Raw genomic sequence first — 21,024 nt, 5'->3', positions numbered from 1 at the left:
GGATTCGCGCGCGCTGGAGTAGTCCGCCGCCCCGTGAAAAAGTCGGACGTCGTCGTCGCTTTCCGTCCCGGACGAACGATTCAAAAGGGTGTGCGTGCGCGTGACCGTAAATTGCAGAAAGGACAGTAAAAGATCGGACAGACAGAACGAGGCTCGTGCGAGAGAGCGAAGAAGCAGGTACGCGGAAAAATAAGAAAACCACGTTGTCACGTTACACCCTGTCGTCACCGTCGTCGTCATTTCTTTCATCATCGTCGGAGCGGTCCAAGTCCAAGGAAATGGCAGTTGGCGCACAAATCGACACGTCCGAGCGAGATACCGGCAGCGCGAAGATACCTCTGCTGAATGGTGATCAGGTGCACGAGGCTACGGAGGTGACCGGTCAGTACTGATATGAAATTATCGCGTACCCACGAGGGTGCTACACGATGTTCCTTTAAGGTTAATCCGCGAGCCAGAACTCGTCTTGTTCTGACCCGTGAGCGTTATGTAATAATCTGATAAAAACGACGCCGATTTTATCTTGATTCTCGTGTCCCGACGAAAACGTTTCACGGGTCGTCGGGACCATTTCGCTTCAACGTTCGGCTCGTCGAACGCGAAGCCGGCCTCCATCGAGCGAGGAACAGAGAACACGCGATCAAAAAGAGTGCGTGGAGGAACGAGATAGAGCGAGTGAAGCACGTTACGTAACCCCACGAATTGCGCGAGTCTCTGCGCACGGGGTCATGTGAGCCGCAAGTAACACGAGGAGGGACGCCGGGGGAGGGGGGAGATCTAGCAGAAGACGCGCCGCGGCGCCAACGGACGAATTTCCAATTCTTATCAACCTTTCGGTCTGCGAAAGCGTTTTCGTTCTGAAAATTTAATTGTGTATCTTGAAACGAGATGGAAATTACATATGTAAACAAATTCATTAAGTATTAATTAATAAATATTTCGGTAAATTCGCTCACTTTTATGACATTCTTCGTTTAAGATGCACAGTTGACCTCCAGTAGAACTGAATCAATTATATATTTCCGCGTTTCTTTTTTTTTTTTATTAGTCCGCAGCTGATAACAAGACGTTAAACCTGAAACACAATAGGGCATCTTAAGTCTACAGGGCTGTAGCTTTAAGAAACTGATTAATTAGTCGATCTTCTCAAATTCAAGATTGTTTAAAAGTCCAGATCTACAATAGATTTTAAGCTTTAAGCCATAAGAATTTACCAATTAACTGTCAAATGTGAGAATAATTGATTTATTTACTTGTCATAGCTTAAGGCTTAAAAACCTATTGTAAATATCCTTAATGCTTAAGGAGGCCTATTCTGTAAAGTCCGATCTACAATTGCGTAAAAACGTAGTTGTAGTTGTAAGAATTGATCAATTACAGTTAAATACAAGGAGAATATCCAACTGTGATTGGAGGATTCTTACAACTACGTTTACGCAATTGTAGATTAGGCTTAAGAATTACAGAATAGGTCTCTAAAGTTTACTACATCTATTGTGTTTCAGGACTTAGGCATGTTCTTTCTAAAGCTAAACTTGTTGCATGGCTTATCTTCCTCATATTTTTTTTCACATTGAAAATATATTGTACAAGAAATTCAGCTAAAAAAAAACATCTTTTTCTGTCCTTTGTATTTATGGAAATCATGGCCAAATTTATTCACACAATATAGTTCTCTGAGGGATTAACTTTCAACTACATGAGTGGGTCGTTTGGGCCCGGTGAAAATTTTAATTGACCACTATTTTTGTACAGTTAATATTGCATAGTTGAAGTGACTTATTTTTCTGTATCCTTTTTTTATCATAAAGATATGATCTTTGAAAACAAAAAAACTGATTTTTGCACTTTTTATAAATTGTAAAAAGAGATGACTTGGACTTATAGACGTGTAAATTAGGACTCTAAAATGAGACATGTAGTCAAGGGTTAAAGACGTCTTTAGGATGGAGATATCCTCTAGATGTCTTTAAAACAGGGCGTTTTCTAAATATCTTTAGAATGTCCCTTTTCAAAACTTGTGTTGTACATGAACACTCTGAAAGAGGGAAAATTCATTTTTCTGAACAATCATCAAACAACATGAGGCTGTTTCTCGAGACAGAGAATCACAAAGAAATTCAGAAAAGTTATTCGAAAAGCAAGGCACTTGCTTTGACTCGTGGTCTTTTAAGTCTAATCTACAATTTGCCCTTCCTGTTTCTTTTTATCACGTTTATCTCGTCTTATTCTGTTTCTTCGTTTTCTTCCGTCTTAAATGAAACTTGACGAGCTTCGGAAAAGATAAGAAACACGACAGTTGATAAAACGAGTGCAAAGAAGAAAAAAGACACAAGAAATAAAAAGTAAGAAGTAGGAAGCAAAGAACACATTTACAATTAGATTTTAGATCTAATCGTATTTCTTGCAAGGTACTCGACCTGCTCACCATAACATCGAAAAGCGGAACGACACGGAATTACAAAGCATATTTCTCAAGTTCTGCATTTCATGAGATAAACAATATGAGTTACAAAAAACCGGTATTTGCCTGCTAATCTTCAAAGTATATTGCAAAGGACGCTTCAAGCATGCGAGCGTGCCGGCAACCTTGACAATTAGAAAAGAGGTGTAAATTATTGGAACTCTGTAAAACAAGGAGCAATTCGGAATAATTATTCACGAAACTATAGCTGATCTGTGAACCTTCCAATGATCGTAAATATCAATCCTGTTTCATTTAAGGGTTACCGATGATCCGTAGATCGCATGATGGAGACTAATGCGCGCCGTAAATATGCCGTAATCATGTTTACGTAATATATCTTCAGCTGTGCTCGATAAAAACATCGATTGGAAGTATTGATTACGCCTGAACACTTTTCTTGAAATCTCTAAGTATCCTCAACATTTACGACAAATCTTGATTTTTAAGGGAAAAAAAATAGCATGATGTAATATCAATATTTAGGATGAATAACGATATTTTCAACTGTGTTCGACAAAAACGTTGATTGGAAGTATCAGTTATGCCCAAACATAAGGCCTCCATGTATTATCAACATTTATAATAAATTATAATTGTATACCTCTCTGAAGCTAGCCCTAATTTTCAAAATTTGAACAAAATAAAAAGATGATATTTAAAACAATGTAATAACAACGATTGTTAATGATACTTAAAAAGATCTCTCTATGGATATTTCCATACTTGAAGAGGACTCAAAACAAAGGGTTTAAAACGGAATCAATTTTTTCAAGTATATGGACTTTACACATGATTAATCCATGTTACTCACATTGGCTCACGATATTTATTTGTGATTTAATCTTTGGAGTCTTGGATCAGGATTAAAAATAAAAAGAGTTCTGGTTGCCTTCCCTTCCTCCGAAGAGTTCTAAACTTGATTGTAAGATTATAAAAAGAGTTTCGTTGATGAAAACGTCATTTGGAGCGACGGGGGAAGAGCGCCAACTTCACGATTCTGTGACTTTGAAAGACTACAACTTGTTTACAACAACAGTTTAATAATTTTGATGCTAATAAGTATTAATAATAAATGATGCTAATTGATGCATCTTTAAAATTGTGTGTGTAAATAATTTACAACAAATTTTGATTTTTATAGGACAAAGGAAACGACATGATATAACATCCAGTTTGGAATGAAAGTAATAATGGACAATATGATTGAATTGTGAATATTTGAAGTCAGATATATGTTTATTTAACGTCGGTATGCGTAACGAATTTCCTTTTGTAATGTGTCTAACGTTTTGAAATGATGATACTGAGTAAGATAAACGGCCGTGTATATTATGATGCAATATCGATGCTCAAAGTGTCGTCAACATATGGTGTAATTTATTCGTTGTTGGGATGAATATGTCAAGACCTAAGATATTTAAAATGATTTAAAAGATTCATTTTTGAAACTAATAATAACAGTAATACAGTGATTACTGACTTATAATGAGATTGATTATGTTTTATTTTATTGTACACAATTAAAATGAGATAAAGATAAAGAAAGAAACAAAGAAAAAAAATTAGATGATCTTTTAAAATTGAATTTAAGCGCGCGAGATAAAATAATTTTTCCAATTTCTTTGTTAGAATTTGTTCTCTATACTCGGTGTAAATACTGTAAATGGAAGAAGTATAGAAGTAGAAGAGAAGCGATGAAAAAAATGTGTTTTTCTTTCAAAGATTATGCACTGATTGATGAGAGAATATATTTGAAAGATGTCTTGATCGTTAACGAACTTTTCCTTTCAGGACATACTTTTTCTTCTCGCATGTGGAACAGATGAATCACGTGTATGTTTGAAAATTTGCAATTCGTGAGATTGCTAAGTAATATTTCTTTTCGGATTAGTCGGAATTGTTTTATGTACCAAGTAACAACTAATTTTTTAATCTATTAAACTCCAGTTTATACGAATATTTTATTCAAAAATTTTATGAGTTGCATTCGAAAGCCTAAATGACACACCTTGAGAAATTTAACCAGACGTGAGAATTCTGTATAATTACGCGTGTATTTGCAAGTTTAATTAGACGCTAAAAGGAAAGAAAGTCTTGTGTTAATGATCCGCTTTTTACTGCACGTGTACCAAGGAAACAATGCTCACGCAGAATCGCAAAGTATCGATAGCAGGGGTTATCAGCGCCGGTTATTATATTATGCACTGATTTCTACGTCAAACATCCCTCGATGATAATCGAATCGGGTTAACTAGCGCAATTGCAGCATGCTATAATGCTCGTACTTTCACCTTTGAGCTTGCGTGTTTAAATCGATCCTCCTCACGTGTCTTCGGTACAGTGTGAACTCGCATAACTCCCGTACAGTAAACCCGCTTGGATTCTATATTTAACAGTAAATACTATAGTCATCTATCTGTCTTCAAGTTTATATATTCACGTCCGTCTGTCTAATACTTTCTTGGCACAGATTTTATTTGAATAGACAAACTTCTATACGTATTAGGAATGTCTTACATCTTTTTTCTTTTTCTTTTATTTCTTATTTTATTTACCTACTTATATCTTTTTTACATTACGAATATATTTTTTAGGATTGACTTTCACAAACACAATTCAAAAGATTTATTTCTGAAATAAAAAAAAATTTTTATCTATATTTAATAAATATAAATTTTTTACTTAGTTCATATAATATGTGAATGAATATATTTATACTAAATTTTTGTATCAATACATTAAATTTTTTATATCTCTTTTATTAATAATATAAATCTCTTTGAGTACTATATCTTTTACTTTTTCATATTCAAGTTTTTTCATTAACAAAAATATTTTTCGAACATACACGTGCTTATAAAATTCAAGAGAAAATTATTGAGAGATTAAAATGAAAAATAAAAATAAAAATTATAAAATTATTTAAAAACATAATTAATCTAGTATTTGTCATCAAGGTCAATTGATAACTATATCGTATTATTACGATTCCGTTATGAACATTACATCAGTGAATCAAATTAAGTGGCAAGTTTAACGACGAGAAGGAAAGCGCGGCGATTCACGAGTATTGGTGGTCATCTGGCCGTAGGCGTTTTATGAATGATATGTTAAAGCTACACGGCTTTCTCATGAATAAAACTGACGACGACATTTATTAACTTGTGAGTTTGTAAGCTCCACTTTAAAGACAAATGCGTAAATAACAACGTTTATGCACGATAATTATTAACAGCAATAGTCTAATAATATCACTGGTAGATATTCCATTTATCAGTTGTTAAGAGTGAGTCGTGAATATTATCACCTATTTACGCCTCTTGAGTACCTTTTTTAAATACATTTCATTTCGGTTTGGATAACCAATAATAGATAACTATAATAATGAAATAAAAATGTACACGACAATTTGCGAGTTTTTCGGAATTCAATTGATCACTTTCTAAAATTAATGGATCAATTCTAAGCAGAATCGTAAAACTTGTAACTTATTCTCTGTAAAACTTGTAAGAACTTATGACTAAAATATTTAGACTAATTTTATGCGTATCGTAAAACTTACGATTGTTAGTAAATATCTACGATACATTTCTTGTAAATCTTTTGACTTTAGTATAAGAAGCTATCTATAAAGATATTGTATACAGTATAAGCATTAAAAATTCTTATAAGTCTTACAAGAATATGTGACAAGCCTTACGATTCTGCTTAGAATTTAGGCATAATTCTCTTATACAGCTACATTTTTAAAGTAAAAACTTGTAAATTTTTTAAGCTTCTTTAAACATTTGTTAATATCCAGTTCAAAGTTAACTTTACGATGTCTTATTATACATATATATATATATATTACTTCTAAATAGATATAATTTAATATCCACTGTAATCGTCGTGACTGTTATCCATATAGATTCTTCCCGCTATTCATCACGTTATTTTGTGATAAAACACGTTATCTGTATCGCGTTAACGTGTCTGCGTTGTAATAGGAGTACAACGCTTCTATACATAACAACGATGGAACCGTACACGATAACATGGTGATAAGACAGTGAAGTAGACGATAAACACCAAAAAATGAAAAGAAGAAGTTTTTTACGAAACATTTTTAACTGAAATCTTGTTATCTAATTATCAAGAATATTTTTGTTTACTACATAGAAAATGTAATTGTTACATCTCTTATTTAATTCAATTTACTTCATGATCCAAAAATCTCTACACGCTTAGAAAATCATTAAGAATAAAATTAATATGAATTATTTATTCAAATTATAAAATGTGTATCTTGCCGATTTTTTTTTAAGAACTCATATTTATCTAATTTTTAGCGCATGAGTTATGGATACTTAGTTCTCTTATCAGTTACACGATTTGCCTGCTATTGTTGACGACTACTCGAAATCGACGATATTTACAAAATGTGGCTCAATGAAATGGAAAGTTAATTGCAATTACTTGTACAAAACTATGTTAAACACTAATTTAGAAACTGTTAAAATCGGAGTGCCAAACTTGCAAATCGACCATCACAGAAAACAAAATTTCATATTAATAATAAAAGTACCATATACAATAATTGAAGAAAATGCATATAAATTTAATATTATATTTTATAGAAATTAATACAATTGAAAATTTTATTGGTTTTAATAATAACAATCAAGTAATAAAAAAAGGGAAAAACTGTAAGAGGAGATAAGATAAAAACACCACGTATAAAGTGATTTATATGTGAAATTAGTTTACCATGGATTTTTTTTAGTATTGTTTTATTATTTTAAAAATAATGTAACGAAGATTAAATTAAAAAATACTAAATAGAAATGAAAAATTGAATCGACAAAGTCAAATGTTGTTACAACAAAAGGTAACAACTATTATCGCTGCCAACGAAATCCAATAGGTATTCTCTTGACATAGATCGTTGCTGGTATTTCGAAGTTGATGCGTATTGCAAACACGTGCTCCAATATAAATAGTATGGTGCGTACTATTTACTTTGCCGCTTATTTATAAGCACATCGGTGAATGCGAGTGGTGAGAGAGTGCGTCTGAGAGTGCATCGGAAAGTGCGTCTGACAACTTGAAACTACTTGGACTATGAGATATATTTATATCTTGTAAATGCGTCGTGTCCCTTTCAGTGTCAGGGCGAGAGAAAGTCATTGCATTTTGTAACTTGTTCTGTTGTTTGATTTAAATATTTTTTCATTAATTTTATTACTTAAGATTTAAGTTCTGTTTAATCTGTATTCATACATATGTAATGTATCCAATAGAGATCTAGATATAATTTAATATCAAATTTCTAAATTATTTTGTAAACAAAAGTTCAAAGACACTGACAAATTTTAAAATTTAAACAATATCTTGTGTGATTTGTTGTTCTGTTATTTGATTATATTATCTTTTTATTTATCTTATCACTTAAGTTTAAGTTTTGTCTAATCTGTGATTTCATACATATGTAACGTATCCAATAGAAATCTAGATATAATATAATATCAAATTTCTAAGTTATTTTGTATTATAAATAAGTTTAATAAAATTGATAAATTTTGAAATTTAAACAATATTTTGTGTGATTTGTTGATAATTCTTAAGATTATAATTTCATAAATTAATGCTTGCAATAAATTTAATAGTACTTTAATAAAACACATCAATTATGCAACATTACACAAAAATTTATGAAATAATTCACGAATTACCTTATACATATATGTATACTATATATGGTGAATTACTTGTAGAGGTGAAAAAGGAAACAGAGGACAGTGGAAGTACGAGTACGGCTATGGAAAACGTTGTGGAAAAGGGAGAAGTTGAGGCAACAAAAGAGGGTGAAAAGGAAAAGAATGAAGACAATAAAAATAATGATAAGAACGAGAAAGAAGCAGAAAAGAAGAAGGATGTTTCAAATGAACAAGAAGTTGTTTTCATTCAAGACATGGGCTTTACTGTCAAGATTGTCAGCCCCGGTTCCGAACCTTTTGACATTCAAGTATCGAGTATGGAGTTGGTACAGGTAATCATTTGCCTTCTGAATAAAATTTTTGTGTCCATGCTATCTAAGGGTCTTTACTTTGAACTTAATTTTACTTCTAACATTTTTATTTTTAATAACAATTAGCTATCCCTGATTAATATTCTATTTATTGCTTTGGAATATATTTATATGTCTATTATGTTGTATCATATTATTTTTACTACAAAAAGTATTTTGTAGTAAAAATCAACGCCTAAATAAATCAATATTTTTGCTTGAATTTTCCTGACATTTTTTCTCTGCAGGAGATCCATCAGTTACTCATGGACCGCGAAGACACGTGTCACCGCACGTGCTTTTCATTGCAACTGGATGGCAACACGTTAGACAACTTTGCCGAACTGAAGAATATCGAGGGTCTGAAGGATGGCTCCATTATTAAGGTAGTGGAGGAGCCATATACGATGCGAGAGGCGCGCATACATGTGCGACATGTACGCGATCTGCTGAAGTCCGTGGATCCCGCGGATGCTTACAACGGCGTCGAGTGTTGTAGTTTGTCTTTTCTCAATATTGTCACGAATGGCGATATCCTAGAGAAAAAGAAGACCCGAGCGGATTCAGTTGATTGTACACCACCCGATTACATCATACCCGGTTGTAGGGAGAGACCCCTGTTGCCCCTCCAGCCGCAGGCGAAGGAGCAAAAGTGCCCACCGTGTCTCAAGGTTGGTAATTCTTGAAAAGTTTAATAATTATATGAGTTGAAAGATAATAAAAGAAAGACTAAAAATTATATTGTTAACTCGGAATGGTAAAAATTAATAGCTTCGAAGAAAAGTTGCTCAAAGATGATTAAGTATTCTTTTTTTTAAAAAAACTTTAAAAATTAAATTCTATTGTCGAGAAAAGGAGATAAATAAATAATTTCTAAATTTCTTTTGCATTTTCCGAAGGTTCTAACAACGTCAGGATGGAATCCACCACCTGGCCACAGAAAGCTTCACGGCGATCTAATATACTTACATGTGGTTACGTTGGAGGACAAGCAATACTATTTGACTGCGTGCGCCAGAGGATTCTTTGTCAATCAATCAACCAAAGAAATATTTAATCCTAAACCAGCTACACCTAGCCATTTATGCCATAGTCTTATTGAACTCTTGAATCAACTCAGTCCATCCTTTAAACGAGGATTTGCCTCTATGCAACGACGCAGAACTCAGAGACATCCTTTTGAACGAGTAGCTACCCCTTATCAATTGTATGCCTGGAGTGCACCGCAAATCGAGCACACCATTGACGCAATTCGCGCGGAAGACAGTAAGTACCAGAAGAAGTAAATGAAACCGCTAAGATCTATCTCAATAAAAAGAAAATAATTAGTCGAATTTTATTTGGTTTAGCTGTATTATATTCAATTTTAATCATTCAGAAAATGTGCTTAATGGATTAGTAACCATGGTACTGTCATTGAAATTTAATTTAAACAATCTCTTCTTAGCTTTTTCCTCTAAATTGGGATACGAAGAACACATACCTGGGCAAACACGCGATTGGAACGAGGAATTACAAACTACGAGAGAACTATCACGTAAAAACCTTCCTGAAAGATTACTACGAGAGCGTGCTATCTTTAAGGTATATCATTAATTCTTCTCTTGTGAGTCTTCTTGAACATAACATAATATACAATATCTCCGAAGTAATAACGAAATTATATTTACTTTTTATTCATTTTTTCGTGATAAATTCTTTCTTCAATTCTATTCATTTAAAGACACTGTATAATAATAATTATAAAATATTATGAAATAATAAAATAGTAAAAATATACTTTATTATTTTTTAATAATTTTAATAATAAATTCTTAAATAATTCTTAATTCTTTTTATATATTGTTTAGGTCCACAGTGACTTCGTCGCAGCTGCGACTCGCGGAGCGGTGGCAGTCATTGATGGTAATGTTATGGCGATTAACCCTGGCGAAGAAGCTAAAATGCAGATGTTTATTTGGAACAATATCTTCTTTTCTCTTGGCTTCGATGTCCGTGATCATTATAAAGAGTTAGGTGGTGATGCCGCCGCCTTTGTTGCACCTCGCAATGATCTACAAGGCGTCCGAGTATACGCGGCTGTGGACTTGCCCGGTCTCTATACTCTCGGTACTGTTGTCATCGATTACAGGTGCGTTTCTCGCGTTTCTTATGGTTTTCTTATTAGTGCGTTCCTACTTAATTTTTGTTGTGAATTTTTTTGTAGAGGCTATCGCATCACCGCGCAATCTATTATACCAGGTATATTGGAACGTGAACAAGAACAATCGGTAGTCTATGGATCGATCGATTTCGGAAAGACTGTTCTTACGCATCCTAAATATCTTGAATTGGTAAGTGAACGTAGAGTTACTAAAATTATTGCCGTTATTATTAAATTTGACTTATTACTCAAGTATTTTAAATATTCGTGTTTAGTTAAATAAAGCTGGACAGCAGTTGAAAATCCTTCCTCATAAAGTAATCAACGACGCAGGTGAGGAAATCGAACTTTGCAGCAGTGTGGAATGCAAGGGTATTATTGGTAACGATTCACGGCATTATGTGCTCGATTTATTGAGGACTTTCCCACCTGATGTAAATTTTCTGAAACGTGAGTTGATTTCTACCAATTATATCAGAATCACGAAAAAGAAATTGTTTTTTTATTTATGATGAATTTGTTAATTTTTATTTATTCGGGAAATATATTTTTTACTCAGTCGAAGGCGTGGAACTGAGCAAAGAAGCACGAGCCTTGGGTTTTCCAGTAGAACACAAACATAGACTGGCCTGTCTACGGCAAGAACTCATAGACTCATTTTTCGAGGCCAGGTACGTTCAATTTATCAAACACGCGGCCGTTCACCTCCAACAGCTTACGTCAGCTAGAAGATCCCAAAAGGAAAAAGAGGCAACTGCCAAGGTATAAACAGATATTTTTTAATATTATATTTTCATTATACTTGTATCTCAAATGCAAATAATTTGAAATAGTATAGATGATACAGAGACTTAATCATTTTAGGAAGATAAGAAAGAGGACAAAAAGGAAGACTCAATTGTTCCTGTAACTGTAGACAGTAACAAGGAAGACTGTACTCAGTCTCTAATAGAGGCCGATGAAGCTAAAAAGATTGTCGAGAGCATCACTGACTCGATTACAGGTGGCGAGAAACAAGAACGTGTGTATTATATTTCTTATTTTTTCTTAAATGCATTGATTATATAGGTTCGTATATGTGAAGAAACTTTCAGGATTTTACTAATAGCAAAGAAATAATAAATGTTAAGAAAAAAATTAAGAAAATGAATCGTAAAGAAATTATAAAAACCAGAGTTAGTTTTGTAATAAGTCTTATTTTTGGGATAGTGGAGGAGAGCACGAAGGAGATAGTGCGAAGAGCGGCGGCGGCAGTAGGTAGTCTGTGCGACGCTGAATTCGATGTAAGATTCAATCCGGATGTGTTCTCGCCTGGTGTTAAACATCCAGATCTTAATGGCTCTGGTCTGAAGAAGCAGAAACAATTAGTAAAGGATGCTGCAGATTTCTTACTCACGGTGCAGCTGCCAACATTCGTGAGTTTGCTGTAAAAATTTAATAGTAATAAAATAATAATAAAATAAAAACACCTTTTTAATATTTTTTTGCGATGTAGATCCAAAATGTAAACTATTTTCTAACTGTACTTATAATTGCGCAATTGTAATTTTTTTTTTTTTTTTTAAGTAAAAGTTTATTTCAGATTCGGGAGTGTTTGGATCATACGGCAGCCGCAATGGACGGTAGTACATTAGTGGAGGCTCTTCACGGTAGAGGCATTAACGTTCGCTATCTCGGTAAATTGGCGGCTATGTTAGCCGCAGTGCCACAGTTGCATTATATCAACCGCATCGCAGTTTCCGAACTGATTCTTCGATCGGCGAAACATATTTTCACCTCTTACATGCAGGTAATTATACAAAAATAAAATTGTGTTTAATAATATATAAAAAAATTGTAAATATATCATTTTACAGGGTACGGATCTGATGAATCTGTCCGCGGCCGTCAGTCACTTTCTGAATTGCTTGCTATCTTCGGCACAAATTATACATCCACAACAAAATCTTGAAGAGGTACGATCGATTATTGTATCTATAATTTATGCATAATTATTAATTAACCCTTCCGTCCACTACGTTTTTTCGGCACCTTTCAGTCCACTACGGGGGTCGTTATCGTCTTGACGTTTTTTCGACCAGTAAAAGTGCTTTAAAAAATCTGAAAAAATTCATGGAACTTCTTTCAACCTTCAACTTGAAGTCCCAATCATAATATTTCGATAAAAATTATTTTTTTATATAGTTTTTACATAGCCTTTTCAGTACCCGTTTTCAAAAGTTACAGCACTTTGAAATTTCGCTTGGGTCGAAAAAGACCCCCGTAGTGGACGGAAGGGTTAATTATATAATTAAAAGAATCCAAATTTTGTTAATTTTAAATTAATAGTAATGAAGGTCAATATAGTTATTAAGATTATGTTTTTTATATAATTAAATTTTAAGAGATAAATTGACATAAATTTTTTATTTCAGCTTCAAAGCAAAACTGCCAAACGCCGCAATAAACGTAAAGGAAGAAACAATGGGCCACAACAGTTAGAAGTAGAATGGGCATCATTGACGCCTAAATCATTATGGCAGCAAATTAAGGGTGATTTGAAAGCCTATTACGATTGGGAAACGCCAAGCCCGGAATCTCTGGAAGCCACAATAGAACACTTTCATCTACAAAAAATTTCATTGCTACGTGGTTTCTGCATTAAGACTGGTATTCAAATACTATTACGCGAATATAACTTCGAAAACAAGAATCGAGCAACTTTCTTTGAAGAAGATATATTGAACATCTTCCCCGTCGTCAAACATATCAACCCTAGAGTAAGTAATTGATCTTAAATGAATACTGCGGATTAAAGTAATCTCTCATTTCAACTTAACTTTTTCTAGGCTAGCGACGCCTATAACTTTTACACCACTGGTCAAACCAAGATTCAACAAGGATACTTAAAAGATGGATACGAGCTGATTAGCGAGGCGCTGAATCTTCTTAATAACGTCTATGGTGCCATGCATCCCGAAATTGCACAATGTCTTAGAATGCTGGCGAGATTGAATTACATAATGGGTAATCATGCGGAAGCACTTGATACTCAGCAAAAAGCAGTCCTCATGTCGGAAAGAGTCAATGGCATTGATCATCCATACACCATTACAGAATATGTAAGTTATATGGATCATATTAAAATAAATGACAGTTATAATTAAAATGAAAATAATGTAAAGAAATAATTCTATGCGTTATATCTATATAGCATATGAAATTTACTATTAAATTATATAGAAAATTAAAAAAAAAATAGTATAAATGATGCAATATTTTTTTAGAATTTTAATAATTAACGATTATATATTTTTACACTTGCAGATACATCTCGCCTTATATTCCTTTGCCAATGGACAAGTATCTGTATCATTAAGATTATTGTACAGAGCACGTTATCTAACATTATTAGTCTGCGGTGAAGATCATCCAGAAGTGGCCTTGCTCGACGTAAGTTTAATCTCAGATAATTTTTAATAATTCCCCGAATAAAAATTAAAAAATTACTTTCATGTTACACACACATATATGTATGTATATACATATATATATATATATATATATATATATATATACATATATACATACACATAATTATAAATTAATTTTTATTATGTGATACTTTATTTATACTTAACTAGTTTTATTGTGCATTTTTAAAGCATCATAAATTTTCTTAAAAGAAATTAATGTTTAAAATATAATAATAACATCGTATTTGATTTTTGCAGAGTAATATCTCACTGATTCTGCACGCTGTCGGCGAGTATGAGCTGTCGTTGCGATTTCTAGAGCATGCATTAGCCTTGAATCTACGTTATCATGGTCCGCATTCATTGAAAGTCGCGGTATCGTATCATTTAGTGGCACGTACGCAATCATGCATGGGCGATTTCCGAGCAGCACTAAACAACGAAAAGGAGACTTATGCAATTTATAAGCAGCAATTAGGCGAGGAACACGAAAAAACAAAGGAAAGCAGTGACTGCTTGCGACACTTGACTCAGCAGGCGGTTGTGTTGCAAAAGAAAATGAACGAGATTTATACGGGCAAATCAGGCGTAAGCCTGCCACCGATTCAAGTGCAGCCGCCCAGTATGGGCTCAGTGTTGGATATGCTCAATGTTATCAATGGTATTCTCTTTGTGCAAATCAGCCAGCAAGACATTGATAATTTTAAAGCGGAGATCGAGAAACGACAGAAAGAACAATCACCGGATGGCAACGAGACCATCATGGCAATTACCGAAAAGGATACCAAGAATGATAAGGAGACAAAAAAAACAACAGAGAAGGATGTCGTTAAGGACGAACAGAAAACAACAAAAAACTTGGAAACTAGCAAAACTGATATCTTGGAGTCGGTCGTGACAGCAAAGAGCTGAGTCTTTCGTTTGCCAACGACAAACATTAGTAGTCTTTATTTTTTTTTTTCTAAGCCCTAGTCCTCCGTTGTGGAAGATGACGATTTCGCGCGAAGATCGTTATGTACGATGTATACATACTTGGTACTTGCACCATTTTTTGTTATACTGTTAAAACGCAATCAGGATACGAGATTTAAAAAAAGACAAGCGTAAGATTGTGCCGTCATGGTGTGTTTGTGAAGATAAAAGAACGAATATATCCGCCGTTGAATTTGCATGCGAGACGCACATTTATCTGTTATATCGAATGTATGTACATAAAGACATGGATGCCATGTCGTTTAAAGAGAGCAATCTTCAACAAAGATTATATCTTCGAGAAGTCAAGATATGTAAAAGAGATTGTTCACTTTTCGCCAACGCGTGAAATCAAAAAGCAATACAATTCTTTTTTTCATTTGCGCGGAAGCGACCACGCATTTTTTAAAGGCTCAAGTTATTTACCATGCAAAATACCGGTGATACGGTACGTTGACGATACCGATCGTTAATTCGTCAGATTAAGAGTAATGTTCAAACTCGATAAAATTTATATTAGACTTTCGAAACTTATTTTACCTTCATTCTTCCTATTACTTTATAGAATGAATTTGCATTCTGTCTCACTTTTTTTCGAATGTAATGCTCATTAAAAGCCGTTGTGTATACTTTACGTTTAAATAAAGCATACATAAGTAGATGAATTCATAACATATTGTATAGTTTCATATTTTATCACAATGCTTGATAAATACTAAATTACGTCATTATTGTATTATTTTGTCAGTTATAATTGCGCAAAGTGTACACAGGCTTTAATGTGCATTAATAATGTATAATATTATAATAGATTATTTACGCACTGTTATTTGCGAAATTACTTTCAGTACCATTTGATTTTGTCTTTTTTTTTTCGAGATCAATTTTGTGCCATTTAGATATATTGTTTCCATCTTAATTGCCACCAAAAAAGGACAAGAAAATTACAATTTGTAATTCATCCATACGAATATAATTCATCTCCTTTCATCTTCTATTAACTCATGAAAAGGTGCTTCCACACATATTTTTGTAGACATTCTTGAATTTGTTTTTCTTAATGTGCCTGCTTGATATAAAAATATACTATATATCTCTTTAATTCGGTATTAAAAATGGTGGTGATGAGAGTACGATGTAACGAATGGCATTGTTATCCGATCATGTAATTAAGGACGTCACTGGCCAATTGTTAATCGAGTCATTGCGAGTAGTAGCTGATTTCAAAGTTTCGCGATTATAGTTTTAGGATCACAAGTAAAGGAGCCGATTGTTACCCTGCTGTTAATATTAATTATAATTCGTTTGACCCACTCTATGGATCTATCCGCGGCGCGGGCGATCCGGAATCTTTCGCCGCGGTTTGATCGAAGAACGATATATCGCGATATTGATTGTTCGATAGTAGCTGTGTAGCGAAATTTTTGATTTTGTTTATTGAAGAAAATAGTGGAAATTATTTTGCAGCCCTAGTAGATTCTATGCAAGATTTCAGGCCTGAAGAGAGTAATTATTCTGCAATGATGGCAAATGAATGTTCAATTAATCAGTCAATCAATCTCAGCCGACGACTCTCGACGAACTCTTTTCGCATTACAATAATAATTATAATGACAAATTACCACATTGCACTTAGCCAAATTGTACTATAAAGGAAGAAATAATAGTAAAAAAACAATTATAAGGGGGGGGGATATGTAGTTACACACAAAAAACTTTACATATATCATGAAATAAAAAGAACGTTATAAGAATTTGATTCATACATATACTTCTCCTATTGTAGATTTTCTTTAACATATTGCATGGAATAAAGTATTTTATATGTAACACGGTGATCTACTTAAGAATTCTTTTCGAAACTTTTTGCAACTTTTTTATTGTTCGTTTATTGTTAAAATTCTTTTTGTTGCCTGAGTATAATTGAAGCAACGGACTCTTACATTAATATCCTTTTTTAACCCTTTTTTTCTTTCTCTTCGTCTTCGAAGGATTATCTAGAATCTTTTCCCTCACATCCAATTTGTTTATCAGATATTGTCGCAACGAATGTAACGCGTCCAAACCACCATATCCATTCTCAAACAACATCCATATCCTGAGTATCTCGTCAGATTGTGTAATTATATCCTGAGAATCGTCGCAGTTTTCTGCCTCTACCCATAATTTACAAACAAGCAAGGGACCGTCTTTGTCAGGTAATTCTTTATCAGAACTTACTTCATCTGAATTGTTTGCACTATCTCCAGTTTCAATTGAAGTTTCTTCGGCGTATGTATTTGCTTCAATACATTCGCCATTTTCACTTTTTGCTCTTTTTAACGCGGATCGTTGCGCTAAACGCCGCTTCCTGCGCATATGTTCCCATGATCTTTTTCTAGCAGTTACTTGACACGCCCAGCTATCGAAACTATCTTCAGGAATGGGAACGTCTTGCAACTTGACCTATTGATAATAAAATTAAACTTAACAAATATTTTTTAATGAACATTCAATTGTAAATAATCCAAACTAAAAAATAAACTTAATATCATAAGGAAAATGATACATTACGTTTAGTTCTTTTGCTGTTACTCTTAGAAAATTAATTATATCGTCTACACAGGAAAATTTATCATTCACAGGAAATGTTATCGAGGTTTTATAATTCTTTAACGATCCTACTATAGACTTCCCGCGTTTTCTAATGACAGGTGCTGTAGTCAAGTTCACAACGTTTTGTGGAAGAAAGCTCCAAGCCAAACCCCATCTATTGATAAAATAGCCTTAATAAGTTCCAAAATAATACATGATTAATGATATAACATACTTAATAAATAAATAGACTTAATAATTAAACTTATTTTGACAGGTTTAGTATGGAAAGTTTTTAATGTAATATATTTATACCGTGTTGTGTGACCCTGACAGAATTCCGTCCATGTCATATTCTTTATATTTTTTGATCTTAACAATCGTCTTAAGATAACCAAGTTGACTTTTTTGCCAATCATTGTGCTGTAAATTTTTACTCGATTTCCCACCTCGACACTCTCTTCGATTATCTTCGTCACAAAACCCAATTCACCTCCTTCGGTTTTCAGCTCATTGTCATTTCCAGTGGGCGCGTTTCTCGGTGGTAAGACTTTTACAACTTTTTCGAAACCATCGTCCTCATTCTCGAAAAACGGTGGATTGCACATTGAAAAGTCATACACTCTACTATCCTGTACTACGTCCTTAAAAATTCTATCGGAGTTCACTGTAGTTACTACATCAGAAAATCACATTATGGGAAATAGAGTTTTAATTTTATGAACATTCATTTTTCATAGCTATTCTTTTGCTTCAATATGGAAAAAAATGTTTAATAGAACTTACTTTCAATTAAATTTTGTAATTTGTTACTTTTTATGCATTTCTGGGCATGCTCCACACTTCCTTTGTCAACTTCTGTACCAATCACTTGACACTTGTAGATTTTTGCTAGTAATAGAGCATATATACAGACTGCTCCGGTTCCTATTTAAAACGAAATTGTTTAAACCTCGTATAACAGTCTATAAAATATTATATTAAACATACAAGTATACATTGTAAAATGGATAACACTCATTACTGTAACACAATTAATTTTGAAAAGTATTATCTCATTGTGAATCTATCTATATCATTATATCATTACCACTCATTACTTTAATAACAAACTATAATAGTATAATTACAATAATTTCACTTATTTTTACTTTTTAAGTGCAACATTTTTTGTCAAAAGTGTCTTCAAAAGCAGTCCTATAATCACCAATATCGATGCCTGTAACATTCTCCATCTCCAATTTAGAATGAGTCATCAAGTCTTCTATCCATAGAATATAATTCAAACGCAGTGGAATAGCTGGATTTAAATTATCTGCTGGGATGTTCACGTGCAGATCAAAATCATGCTTTAGAAGCGTCTCTGTAAGTACATGAAGGCTTCTTCTCTCTTTGAAATCAATCCTAATTCTTCCTGTGAAGTCCTAAACATTCAATCAATCAACATAAATAAAAAGCTAGCTACTATTGGCTTTATATCACATCTGAGTGTTACATTTATATTTTTTCAGTCATAAAAATTGTATAGGAGTTGTAGAAAAGAAATAATATATAAAAAAAAAATACATTTTCTACAATATTTTCTCGTAAAAAGAATATGTTCGTTTATACTTCACTAATTTCTTTCCTTCTTTTATAAATGAAAAGCTTTCTAAAATTAAATGTACATTTATACTTATATTGTATTATTAAATAAATTTAAATACAACAACCTAAGAATCCATGTAAAATATTATTGACTGACATGAACTTTCATCTGCATTAAAAACATAATGTATAAATTGTAAAGTATACATCATAATACCATCATCGCGATTTCACGGAATTCCGGGTACAGGATCGCGAGTTGCTTGTAATCCGGCGGTCGTTTGTATTTGTTCCTCGGATGGATGTACTGCTTCACGCTCATCCTGACCGAGAAAAATAATCTCAACTGCCTGTTTGTTGGGTTACGACCAGTTACGATTACGACTGCCAATTGATTACGGTCAAGTCCAACCTGTCCAGCTTGTGTTTTACGCAAGAAAGTGCATAAAACGTATTGAAACGCAAAATCAGATTTGTTTACTCGCATCACCTGACTCTCATAGTAGCCATTGAAAGAATACAACATCGAGAACGTGGACTCACTCCATATTTTGAACATTTGCCGCCTTCTTCTTCTTCTTCTTGCTTTTATTGGCCAGGCAACCAACATTTAGGCCGGAATCAGTCTAAGCAATAAAAATAAAACTCAATCTTTCAATCTTCAATCTTAATTTTCAATGCATAGTCTGATTCCGGCGGCCGGAATCCGGCCTTACATAATCACGTTGCAATTCATGATTGCCACCATGCCGGAAATTTTAGCTGAAAACTGGAAAAATGACAACTATGAATCATGATTGGATGGGATTGCAAATTAATTTGCAACACGACCCAACATATCTCCTATAATAACGTATATGTAAATTTATATATGAAAATTTATATTTGTTTTAAGTTAAATGTATATAATATTGAATTAAATATGTTAATTATATAAAGAAGCAATCATAATTAAATATTTAAAAATATATTTTTATTTCAAATCTCAATATAAATTTCCTTTGTGTAAAATATGTTTTATGCACAATATATTTAACACATAATAATATAATTGATCTTACATTGTTGAAATATTTCTTATATAAATAAAAACTAATAGAAAGCCAGCGATAAGATTTCAGATGCATCTTTGAAGGGATACGAAAAAAGGATGACAAAAAGAATAATTTTACGGGAACATGTAAACATCACTAGATTATTGTTTATGTTAAAGAGACCATCAGAGTCACCGTTGGAATGATATTGTACATTCGTAACTACAAACAGACTTAAAGTGATATTTTCTACATGAAGGTGAATTGATGAACATGTTCTGCGATATAGAGTCACAAGTGACAAAAGAGTAATATTAAACGGATGTGTCTTAATTGGAAGTATCTATCAACATGCAGACGCTAGTCATAATAATCCCATTCTTGCTGGGTAAGCTAAAAGTGTTTGAATTCAATGTGTTTAATATCATGTTTTTATTAGTTGTGCATAAAGTCTCAATGTAACTTTTATACGTAATATCTCTTACTAAAAAGTAAAAAACATAGATCCACAATGACCATTCATAGAGTGCCAAGCCTTAATTTATATCCACTTTAAAAAAAAAAATCGAAATACTGTAACTATATATATGGTATAATATAAAAATTGTTACGCTACACTAATTAATTGTCCTAAAACAGAATAAAAGAAGATTATAAATTTTTTGTTTTTTTTTTTACTTTATGAACAACACAATTTACTGAATATATTTCAATAAATTGTGTTGCTCATAAAATAAAAAAAA

At 33.0% G+C, this 21,024-nt stretch overlaps 2 protein-coding genes across 2 annotated transcripts; one reads left to right on the top strand and one right to left on the bottom strand.

The window, feature by feature from the left end:
* The first annotated feature begins 34 nt into the window (after positions 1-34).
* On the top strand, positions 35-15,699 carry clu (clustered mitochondria protein homolog). Its single transcript, XM_018547816.1, has 17 exons — positions 35-381; positions 8,224-8,498; positions 8,765-9,187; positions 9,416-9,782; positions 9,964-10,100; positions 10,367-10,647; positions 10,723-10,849; positions 10,935-11,109; positions 11,219-11,421; positions 11,524-11,680; positions 11,869-12,074; positions 12,242-12,448; positions 12,516-12,614; positions 13,074-13,418; positions 13,488-13,760; positions 13,966-14,091; positions 14,373-15,699. Exons 1-17 carry the CDS (start codon positions 279-281, stop codon positions 15,024-15,026), a joined length of 4,158 nt encoding a protein of 1,385 aa, XP_018403318.1. The 5' UTR covers positions 35-278; the 3' UTR covers positions 15,027-15,699.
* A 1,275-nt stretch (positions 15,700-16,974) lies between these two features.
* On the bottom strand, positions 16,975-19,604 carry LOC108780184 (methyltransferase-like protein 16 homolog). Its single transcript, XM_018547815.1, has 6 exons — positions 19,465-19,604; positions 18,868-19,084; positions 18,447-18,587; positions 17,976-18,336; positions 17,640-17,835; positions 16,975-17,531 (listed from the first exon to the last, which is right to left on the bottom strand). Exons 1-6 carry the CDS (start codon positions 19,567-19,569, stop codon positions 17,031-17,033), a joined length of 1,521 nt encoding a protein of 506 aa, XP_018403317.1. The 5' UTR covers positions 19,570-19,604; the 3' UTR covers positions 16,975-17,030.
* Positions 19,605-21,024: the final 1,420 nt, after the last annotated feature.

Source organism: Cyphomyrmex costatus, unplaced genomic scaffold (genome assembly GCF_001594065.2).
Source record: "Cyphomyrmex costatus isolate MS0001 unplaced genomic scaffold, Ccosl1.0 scaffold685, whole genome shotgun sequence".
Classification (NCBI taxonomy): domain Eukaryota; kingdom Metazoa; phylum Arthropoda; class Insecta; order Hymenoptera; family Formicidae; genus Cyphomyrmex; species Cyphomyrmex costatus.
Note: the sequence above shows the minus strand (reverse complement) of the source record. Positions and strands in the feature narration are given on the sequence as shown.

Bases quoted from the DNA above. Each gene is read 5' to 3' on its own strand.
- clu (XM_018547816.1), top strand. From the start codon at position 279: ATGGCAGTTGGCGCACAAATCGACACGTCCGAGCGAGATACCGGCAGC. The intron at 9,188-9,415 runs GTTGGTAATTCT...CATTTTCCGAAG, and splicing joins AGTGCCCACCGTGTCTCAAG to GTTCTAACAACGTCAGGATG. The intron at 10,101-10,366 runs GTATATCATTAA...TATATTGTTTAG, and splicing joins GAGAGCGTGCTATCTTTAAG to GTCCACAGTGACTTCGTCGC.
- LOC108780184 (XM_018547815.1), bottom strand. From the start codon at position 19,569: ATGAGCGTGAAGCAGTACATCCATCCGAGGAACAAATACAAACGACCG. The intron at 18,588-18,867 runs GTGATTATAGGA...CGTTTTAAATAG, and splicing joins TGTTACAGGCATCGATATTG to GAACCGGAGCAGTCTGTATA. The intron at 17,532-17,639 runs GTAATGTATCAT...TATTATCAATAG, and splicing joins TAACAGCAAAAGAACTAAAC to GTCAAGTTGCAAGACGTTCC.